This window comes from Lichenostomus cassidix, chromosome 8, assembly GCF_008360975.1.
Source record: "Lichenostomus cassidix isolate B80296 chromosome 8, HeHo_3.0, whole genome shotgun sequence".
Taxonomy (NCBI): Eukaryota; Metazoa; Chordata; class Aves; order Passeriformes; family Meliphagidae; genus Lichenostomus; species Lichenostomus cassidix.
This window is the reverse complement of record NC_139489.1, coordinates 17,711,300-17,722,109: the sequence shown is the minus strand read 5'-3', so window position 1 is coordinate 17,722,109 and position 10,810 is coordinate 17,711,300. Positions and strand designations below refer to the sequence as shown.

Sequence of the window (10,810 nt, the reverse complement as noted above, 5' to 3'; positions counted from 1 at the left end):
CAGCCTGTAAATAGACACTTTCCCTTTGGACTGACTGTTTAGATATGAGACTTAGAGCTGATCTGAAGTAATAGGATCAGAAAATAGGAGAGATATATCAAAGAGAATGATACATAGGCTCGCACTACTGAACTTTCTCTTGCAGCACTTCTCGTATACTGTATGTAAATGCTCACGAGTACAAAGTGCACTTCATTTTACTGCAGACCTAAGCTAAGACATGGGCTCTGAGAAGCCTAGCTGTTTGATCCCCGAGGGGCAGCCCACCTGCCTCAGGGCAAAGAACAGATTCTCTGCCAGAAAGCAGAATTCGAGAGGAAGTTTTGTTGTGTGGCCTGATTTAGGCAAATGCTGGAAGAACTCTGCATTTAAGGATGCTGCAAGTGGAGATTCACACTCGCAGATCTCAGAAATGGCAATAGGAAGCCTGACCAAGCAAAAAAGTCAGCAAAATGAGGACTTGGGACTGAGAGAACTCTTGATCAAAAACCAGATTATCTTCAAAGAAAAACTATATTTCACATCCATGAAAAAAAAATCTACCCTACTTTTAAGCTGCACAAACTTTTGCAGTGAAGCTATAGTGTTTCTGGCTGTTTCTTTGGGATTGTTCTGTGGTTTTCTGTGAGTAAGGCTGTGGCAATGCATTGTTCTTCTTGGATTTGGAAACCCTCCAATTCATATTCAGCTGCAGTGGAAAAAATCCTGAAAATTCACAGACTTGTCTTGTTTCCAAAGACATTTCTGACCCGGGCAATGTATTCTAAAATCCTTAATCATTTTCTGCTTAGTGAAAATCTTCACTGACTGAATAGGAATTTTTCCCAAGTCAGATATTAAAGGAGAGAAGGGATTTCTTGTGTGGTTCTGAAAGATTAACATATATATATGTATATAAGCACAGTGAGAGCATAAATATAAAATATGATGCATATATTTTCTTCTAAATTTAAAATGAATAAATTAATCACTTGCTTTCCATTTTGTATTTAGGAACATTTAGATGCTATTTGATGCTATTTATATTTTCCAGGGCACCTCTTCATAAGAATAATTTTTTTTAATAGGTGCTACTAGGACTGTATTTTAGAAGACATTTAAAACCATATAAAGAGGTGAAGCCCCAGCCAGCCCCATCAAGGTCATTTGAAAAAGATGCTCAGATTAGAGAAATAATAAAAAAACCCCTTAGTTTCTTCCATTTCTTGTATTAAACTTGTGAAAACCAAGTGGAACTTTGCAGATCAATAATTAGACCCAAGGGGAAAAAAAAAGTATGTAAAATCTCTCTTGTGCTGCTTACATCTGCTTGATACATCAGCAGAAGTAAAGATCAATATTTGTGAAAGTAGTGTCCTGAGCAGATTTTCTTCCCCATTGAAAATACTGTGTGACTAAATAGGAAACCTTCAGAGGAGGCAATGCAGGATCAGCCCTGTGTTCCCTGAGTCTGAGGCTGTCAGCACAGAGCTGGTTGCTGGTAACACTCCCAGCTCTTCCACTGAACAGTATGAACAATAGACTGTCATCCCTGTGCATGCTCTCTTTTTCTTCAAAATAGTCTTTATCCCCATTGTGTACTCTTCTAAACTGTATGGGTGAGTTCTTCTGATCTGCTACTGGGTTTTGTTTTCTTTTCAATGTAAACCTGTTATCTGTCAAAACCACAAGTTACATTAAGAGCATTTAAAATGGTTTTCAGTATTTGTATATAATACATTTTCTCCTGATCAGCTGAAAGCTGTAAAAAGTTTGCTTTGAATTCATCCCTAAGATATCTTTTTAAATACCAGCAGAAGGGAAGTTTTAATTCTGTGCTTTAAGCAGTACAACCACTTCAATATCTCCTATTTCAAATACAAAGCCATAGTATTTAAAACATTAATATAAATACTTTATTTGATTTCAGTATTGGTATGATGGTTGATAAAAGTATGTCCTTCATTGCCTGTTTCAACATGACACTGAAAAGCTTTCATTTCAATTAAATTAAATCTCAACGAAGTTAACTAATAAACAGTAATATGAGGCGATGGCATGGCACCACCCAAGTTGCTAATGCAAAATGATGAGCGAGCAGTGAAAGGTCAGGCCTGGAACAGGGGCCTGTGGATGCAACTTGATTTTCATATTGATTGTGTTTTTCAGTGGGCTTCAGGTCAGGTGCTGAGACCTCAGGGCTTGCTCTGCCTGAAGCTGTCTCACTGTTTTCTTTGCTTACCTTGAGCAAGTTCTGCAATATTTCTCTACTGCTTCTCCAAGGATAAAATAGGTCTAATATTTATCAGTGTTGCAAAGGTATCAATGCCTCAGAAAAGGTCCTGGGTGTTCTCTATGAGGAAAATGCTATGCACAATAAAAGATGCACTCTGTGTGTATGTGTGTGTGTATGTATATATATTTAATATAACCTCAAGGGTTAATGCTTCTCTGCAGGATATTTATTTTTACCTCTTATTAAGTCCATTGGGAATTAATGTGCTTTTTTTTTTTACAAAATGGGTTTACAGCTGGGAAAAGAGAAGGTACAGGCACCTGTTCAGAGAGAGGAGCAACACTGAGCTGTATATGTTATACCAAAAGCATTTGTTGATGCATAACAGATCAATATACAACTGCATAATAAGGTTGAGAGATGAGATTAAATGTTCCAATAGATATACTAATTAGAAAGGACACGTACATCCACGTATAGAGAACCTGACGGTGAGAAAATGACAGAGATTCAGCACTACAGTGAATTATAAATGTCAAATTACAAGGATGCATGTAAAAAAAGCTTGTAACTGTTAGGAACTAGACTCTGTATTCATGTGAAAGCTGTTGCCTTTATCATCTTCTTAGATCCCTCTAAGGTGTTCTGTCATTCACTGTCAAATTTTCTACGTAAGATAGTAAGACGTATGTCACACAAGTGTCCAAAACTGCTCCTCTGCCTATGTCAGGACACACCAATATATTTTGAGGGGTTTGTAAGCAGAAAGAATATTAAGCAGGAGATCAGCTTAAGTATTAGCAGTCAGTTACAGAATTTTTCCCCCCTGGATGTGGCAAAATCTAACACATGATGCTTAAAATATACGGGGAAAGGGAACCAGCAATGTGTGTTCACATGGCTGTGGAGTCAATAGGCTGTTAGAGAGCCATAGTATGCACAATAAAAATGGATGCTAACTAAATTTTGATGTGCAAGAGCATGTCTTTAATTTGCAAGATATTTTGTTTAATTAAAAGGTAAATAGCATTTGTAATTCTTCTCACAGACTGAGAGCAGCAATAACACCTACAGAGCTCTCAAGACACCTGAAGAACTTCTTTGATCTGATCTGTGGGGTAGGTACATTTAAATGAAAAGAGTTGACTACTTTGTGAAGCGATATTTTTGTTTTTACACAATATTAGTTATTGCTTCTAAAGATTTCTAAACATCAGTTGCAAGACATTAGTTGCAGAAAACAAGTAAAATATTCAGCCTTGAAAGTGTGGTGAAAATCCCTCCCCAAATATAATTGACTTGGCAAGACAACATTTATCGTGGTGCAGATGACTTGCATTAAGCCATGAATATGAAGGCACAAAACCTGTCTGCACAGGTGTGTTCAGACCCTTCTGCATACAGACCACACAGAAATACTGCAGGACAATCACAGCTTCTGAAGGGTCCTTCTCTTAGCTATATCCTCTCCTTCAACACAAGCCCCCAAGCTTGCAGGGCTTATAGTTCATTTCCTCTAAGGTCTTTGAGACTCACACCCCATTACAGGTTTTGGGCAGTTGTAGTTCCTTCAGCAGAACCCATCCTCCAGCCAGGGTGCTCCTCACTCCCCACATGCTGAGTTGAGTCCACGGCTGCACCCATGGCAGAAGCTCTCCGAATGTTGCACGCATTTCTCAAACAGAGCAGCTGAACCCAGGAAGGAATTGGGTGGGAAGGCAGCACCAGAGCAGTGGTGGGTGTTGTGTGTGGTTGTGCCACCCTACTCACCCACAGGGCCTGAACCCTGAGTGTCTTCTGCCTTCTGCTCAGCAGCACTCACCAGCCTCAGCTGCTGTGGAGGGGAAGTGCCCAGCTCCGAGAGACAGCTCTTGCCAGTGGTCTTTAGGGACAGCTTCTCCAGGTCAGCTTTTCCAGTGGGGAGCCCAGCAGCTCACATTTTGTTAGGTTGAAGTGAGTGGAATGGCTGGGAAGAGATGCAGGCTGCTGACACCAATCTCTCTAATATGCTAAAGCTGGATCATGTTCTGCTCAGAGGGTCTGATGGTATCAGCCTCCAGAGAATCAGTGTCTGACACTCCCAGTCTGTTGTTCATATTGGTTTGGTCTCAGCTGAGCTATTTCTAACAACGAAGAACATATCTGAGCGAGTTACAATTTGCTGTAATCATATTTTTCCAGTTTTTCTCTGTGATAATTACTCCCATAAATATCATTGCTTCACCTCAGCTCAACAGAGTGCTCTCTATTTCTGTGCTCAGGCTCAACCTTCCGCACTCAGATTGCTGGGGAAGAACAATGATAGCATTTGTTATTACTGGAACAGCTATGGGGCTGTTGGGGCTTCCAGGGCTAGTTCTGTTTTTGTGCAGTATTAGCTGATCAAAAATTGCCTTCTAAATTGAAAACTGGTGAAGAAAATATGTTAAATTGCATCTATGTTTAAATTAATAAATAATAATAATAATAATTATAATTATAATAAATGTTTGATTTGGTTTTCAACCAGGCAAAAACTTGAAAACCAGAAGGCAGGATGCAGATTTGCAGTTAAATGTCTCTGGCTTTACTGCTGGTCCCTTGGCTTAGTTTAATGACAGAGAACATTTTTAATGTAGTCATTGGGCTGAAGATCTCAGGAATTCCAGGTCCTAGCGTGGTTACTGACTAAGAGCTTTTATGATAGACCCTTAAAGTAGACTTTACAAGAGTATGCTCTATTTTTAACTGCAGCTTAAGAGTCACAGACACATTTGAACTTCAGAGTGCCAGGCACCAGGAGTACCCAGAAAGGAGGTGCTTGGTCTGAGACTATACAATGCAAGAGAGTATATGGAAAAGAAAAAGAGACTAGAAGAGGAAGATGGCTGTCCTCATTTTAAAAGTGGTGAAATGTGGCAAAAGACTAAAGGACTAGCCAAAGTTGCCTCTGTTGCCTATGGCAGACCAGGCATTCAAAGCCACATCTCCAGACTTCTAATGTACCCTCTTAACTACAAGGCCATTCTTCCCCTCCAGAAAATGATATATAGGTATATAAATGTACATTGATGTAATGCCAAGTTATAAACCACAAGCCTTTCAGAACTCATGTCCCTGATAGATTACAAAAGAACTTGAAGTCAGGAGAATTGTGGTTTGTCCGACCTTATGCTAATCATTCTCCTTACTTGTGTCTTGGTCAAACTGAAAATGGATAGAATAATGAACCCTTTTGAAAACGGTAATTTCTGGGTGTTGGTCATGACCCAGTTTTTATAAGTTGCTAGGATATGGGTATAATCAGGGAAATGAAGATTCTATCTTATGAGACAAGACTGAAAAGCTTGATTTAAACAAAAGAAACTATGAGAAGGAATATTAGTACACTGTGAGGGGAGTAAATATCAGAACTAATTAAGTTCAAGGACAAAATTGGCATCTGAACAAATGGATATAAACGGGCCTCTAATAAACATAGCCTGGAAATCCTAAACCAAGTTATTATATTCTGGAGCAGTTTTCCAAGGGGAATATTCGGGCTTTTAGATGGATCTCAATCAGTTTGTGAAATGGGTATCATCTCTGAGACAACCAAAGAACCAGACTATCTGTCCAGGCAAGTCCAACGTTCCCAGGTAACAGCTAGAACATCACCAAGGCATAACATCAGGTGGTGTTCTGGAGAAAGTAGTCAGCCACAATGTATCTCAATTTCCACAATGTATATTTTGTTTTTTAGGCTTCTCTGTTCAGAGAGTCGCTTCAATTCCCTGATTATCTCAGCAGCCTCGTACTTGAGGTGTTATTCAACATTTCCAGGTAATCCTTCCCTGCTCTCAAGAGCCAACGTGGGAGCAGAGCTAGAACGGGTCAAGGTAACATCGAACGAGGAACTCCTCGTGTTGGCTGCTGAGGGTGGGAGAGCGGGGTGCCTGCGAGCAGGGGCAGGTGGCAGGGCAGCACGCACGGCGTTCTTCCAGAGCGCCTCAAGCCTCTGTGCAGAGGCTGGACCCTGCCCCCACCGCGCAGTCCCCCGGAGGGGACACCCTGCCGAGAGCCTGCTGCTGTCTTCAGTGCCCTCATTCCCGGGGCAGGCCACCGCTCCTGCTGCTGCGACAGCACAGCGCAGACGCTGACACAGCCCCGCATCCCCCGCGCCCTGCCACGGGAAGGGGTGGATGACTGCGCTCACCTCCTCTCCCTGCACTGCCTGTGCCCACACCCTCGTCCCCTGGCGACACCCCGGCCGGGAGCACCGCCTCGCACCCGCCGGGGCTGTCTGTGCTGCGCTGCTCGCGGGGCGGGCGGGGCGGGGCGGGGCCGGGCGGGGCGGGGCCAGGCGGACCGGGCGGGGCGGGCGGGGCCGGGCGGGGCGGGCGGGGCGGGCGGGGCGGGGCGGGGCGGGCGCTCCTCGGGCGGGGCCGGGCGGGGCGGGGCGGGGCCGGGCGGGGCGGGCGCTCCTCGGGCGGGCAGGGCCGGGCGGGGCCGGGCAGGGCCGGGCGGGGCGGGCGCTCCTCGGACGGGCCCTAGCCCCTCCTACCCGCCCGGCTGCGGCCCCTAGCGCGGCCAGCAGGGGTCTCCGCCGCTCCGCCCCGCGCCGCGCAGGCGGGCTGGGCCTGGGGGCGGCTCGGCTCGGTTCGGCCCTGCCCGGCCCCGCCCGGCCCCGCCCGGCCCCGCTCCGCTCGCAGGCACCGCTAACCCCCCGGCACCGCCCTCCCGCCGCCTGCCCGAAGCCCCCGCCGTGGCGGCGCTTCCGCGAGTGCGGGACGGGCCGGCCGGGCCCGGAACGCCGCCGCCCCGCCTCCGCCCGGCGCGGCTCGGGGCCGGGGAAGCGGGACCGGCGGAGCGGCAGCCCCCGGCCGGCATGGGCGGCGGCTGCCGGGAGACAAAAGGCCGGCGCGTGTCCGCCTCTGCGGCAGCGCGGGGTGCGCGGCCGCTCCCCCTCCCCGGGCCGCCTGCGGCAGGCACCGGGTCTGCCGCCTGCCCGCAGCCCAGCCGCCCTCCCCGCCTCGCTGCGGCTCCGGGAAAAGACCGTCATATGTGAACGGCGATAGGCGGCCGTGCGCGCCGGGCAGCGCGGTGCGGGCAGCTCGCGGGAGCTGGCATCCCGAGCGGATGCTGGAGCCCGTGTGCACGGTGTTAACCCCGGGTAGGAAGCGGAGAGAGTGTATTAGAGCGGGTCCTTACAAACCCCTGTGCAGATGGGAAAAAGAAAGGGAGCGGCCACCTTTTATTGGGCACTGAAGCTCCCGAATTATAAGTAGCAAAACCCTAAGTAGATCGCCTTAACACTGGGCTGGTTGGGGTATTTTCTCTGGGACAGCATTTTGTTCGTTACCGTGTAAGCGGTGCCGATGCGTGCGGAGGCACGGCAGAGCGTGACTGCCGGGGTGGCACCGGGCGGTGCCCGAAGTTCCCGCTGTCCCCGCAGGAGCAGGAAGCATCCCTTTGGGCTGGGGGGCGAGGGGCTGGGGCGGAGGGAGGGGCTGCTGCCGGGCTGCACCCTCGCAGCCGCCGCCGCAGCCCGCCTGGCTTCCCGTGAGGTCGCCCTGGGATCGAGAGAAGCAAACTCTCAGGTTGTGCCCGAAGAAAAGTTGCCCGACTGGGGAAGTCGGAGGGGGGATCCTGAGCGTCGCCACCCGCTCAATCCTGTTTGGTCCTGGGTTCTTCCTGCTTTTTCTGCAAACCCGGGGGAAGGGTAGACTTTGCCTAGGAAGCTTGCCGTAGTCATATGGAGACAAGGGGAGAAAGAAAACAACACGTCTTCGGAGTGGCACCTCGCCTTGTTCTGTCTTTTCTCCTGGCCGGGGTTGGAATGGAGGCTGAGCATGGCCTGAGCAGTGCTGGTGCCGGCTCTCCCCACTCGTAGCCCCTCCTAAAGAAAACACGTCTGAGGCCTCGTGGTGAAGAACCAAACCCAACAAAAGTTGGATCTTTGTCGAAGAGGGGCCCGGGGGCGCCGAGCCCGGAGGCTCCCGTCCGCGGAGCGCTCGACAGCGGCGGAGCGCTCGCCGCGGCTGGGACTTGACCTGCAGAGGGCAATAGTTGGACGCAAATGCCAACAAAGGCAGCGGGGCTCGCTGGCTCGGCGCCGCGGCCGGGACCCGAGAATGCTATGTAGGTAGGCAGCAGTGCTTAATGAATGTATATTGAAACAAAAGATCGGGTAAAGTGTTTGATTTGTCTTTAGGCTACGTTTTCAAGGCTAATCTAATTCATAACTGTTAGATTTATTTTAAAGAGATTAACACAAACTTCCAGGAGAATCATGCGGTTGACTCCAGAATTAAGTCACGATAATTGTTTACCAGAACATTGACATTCAGCTGCTTGGATTCGTATTATTGCCGTTATTATTCTTTGCGACTCAGACGGGAGAGGTGGAAACGAAGGGGAACTTTCCTAATTGTTGTAGCGATTGTCAGGGCGACTTTGTAGGAGGAGGCGGCAGCCGCCCGGCGCCCTGCGCGGCGGAGAGGGGCCATTGTCTGCGGGGCCGGGCCGCCGTTCAGCACCGGAGGGCGGACAGCTCCGGCCCGGCCCTGCGCCCGCCGCCCGAGCCGCGCGGCCCTGCCCGCAGCCTCCGCCTCCGCCCGGGCTCGGGGCGGGCGGATGAGAACTCGCCTTCCCTCACCCTGGCAGTCCTTCTCCCCGCTGGCAATGGATTCATCAGGGAGTGGAAAAGAGCATGCCGACGGGAGCACTTTGTCTCCCCGTCGGTGTGTGTAGACGTGGCTGCCGTAGGCGTCTGTGACTTGTGTACATACATGGCTTTAATAATTACATATAAGGCTCTATAACCTCATAATTCAGGAAAGACTAGAAAACGCGACCAAATTGGAGTGTTGGCAGCAGGGGTGATTGCAGGTCTGGATGCATACTCTATCTCTTCCCAACTCGCCTCCCCCTTCCTCCCCCCCACCCCCCAAATCATATTTATCTGAGATTATGTCAAATTTCACTGATCGGAAATGTCTTGCCCAAGAGCCATTCCCGCTGGAAAAAGTCAAAAGGGTTCCTGGCATTAAAACGACCTTGCGTCATTCCTGATGAAATTAGCAGAGCTGCTTGTTTAGGGCTTTGCTAAGCATGCACTTTGGTCACAGTAAGAAGTAAGAGATTTGGGGTTTAACCCCACGTCTGAGCAGGATCCATCTCTTTTCACTAGCTGCAAAGCCTGAGACCAGCACTTGAAAGCGCCTTAGACCCGCAGTCCATTTTTCACTTGTCTTTAAGTGCAAGCGATGGGAATTGCTAACCTCGGCTAAGAAAATTTCATTTTCCCCACCCTGCTAAACGGTTCTGGTCGACATATGTTTGTTATCAGAGAGAGGTGCTATGAACACAGAGCCATTTTCTTAGCAGCTCTTTGACTCTGTGTTACCATAGTCCCACACGGCATTGGTCCTTTCCCGTTGGGAAGTCATGAATAAGAGACTATGAAGCTTGCACGTCAGATCTTCCTCAATTAATCCACCATTAGCATGTTCGGGATCCTCTACTGGATGGTTAACAGCAGCTTTGGTAACTGTATGCTGTCCATACCCAATTATGCTCTGCTAAAAATGAACTCTGCAGAACAACCTTCCTGAGCTGTCAGTGTCTCCCGTTTTCCTATTTTAACGCTTGTGTGTAGTGGCAGGCGACAGATGGTGTAGATCAGATCGATTTGATTGCATTAGGCGATTTTTTTTTCCTCCTCTCCCCCCCGACTCCTTTTCTGGAAGCCCACATTCATCTGAGAGGCGATCGCCGGGGACATGGGAAGCAAGAGCAGCCGCCGATGTGTGAAAGCAACGAGACATGGCCAGCCAGAGGCGCCGGGGTCCCTTCACGGGGTTTGTTAACATGGTAATCCGGCACCAGGAGAGAAAGCTGCTTTCTGCTGCCCAGAGCCCATTCCCCATCACACATCAGATGACTCCCTGGCTTTACACACAGTTGGAGTTCTGCTCGAAACCTGGATTTAAAGGGTAAGCGCTTCAATAGAGGTGGATTTCTGGTGGTTACTCGGGTAGATGGCAAAAGGAGCGAGGTTCCAGCGCTTTTAAAAACAGGCTGCCTTTGAGAGAGCATGAATATTTTCTTCCTTCCTCCTTTCTTCCTCTTCTTTTTTTTTTTTTTTTTCCTTGTGCCCCCTCCCCTTTCACCAGCGAGCCCCCTAATTCAGAACAATTTCTCACACGGAAAGACTTCGCGCCTCTCTATTGATGGATGGGATCAATATTTCCCCCTCTGAAATTTGCTTTTCCTGGAGAACCCGAGCTCTGCCCAGAGCTCCGCTCCTGATAGCTTAATTGTTTAAATCCCTCCATCCGATCCCCTCCCTTCTGTGTGTGTGTGCGGTGTGTGTGCGTCCCCCTCCGCGGGCACGGCGCAGGAGGCGGAGGTGCCCCCGGGGCCCTTTCCCGGCCCCGCCGGGCTGCCGCTCCGGCACCCGGGCTCTTTCGGCGCGGAGCGGGGCGGCAGCGCCGATAAACATGGCTTTCCGGAGCCGGTGAACAAAGGTATTTAGTGCCGCGGCGCGCCGCCACGGGCACCTCCCGCACGCCGCAGAGAAGGTGCGAGGCGGCCAGCGCGGCGGGGGCTCGCTGCCCCGCTGCCCGAGGGCGT

General features: G+C 49.3%; 1 protein-coding gene across 1 annotated transcript in view; it reads left to right on the top strand.

Annotated features, from left to right (window-relative positions):
- The first annotated feature begins 7,156 nt into the window (after positions 1-7,156).
- Positions 7,157-10,810, top strand: part of LOC146433958 (uncharacterized) — a 47,009-nt gene continuing 43,355 nt past the window's right edge. Inside the window, exons 1-2 of the mRNA XM_085068149.1 lie at positions 7,157-8,318; positions 9,925-10,170. Of these exons, the coding sequence (XP_084924275.1) occupies positions 7,552-7,899 (348 nt within the window). The 5' untranslated portion in view covers positions 7,157-7,551 and the 3' untranslated portion in view covers positions 7,900-8,318; positions 9,925-10,170. The remainder of the gene's footprint in view (positions 8,319-9,924; positions 10,171-10,810) is intronic.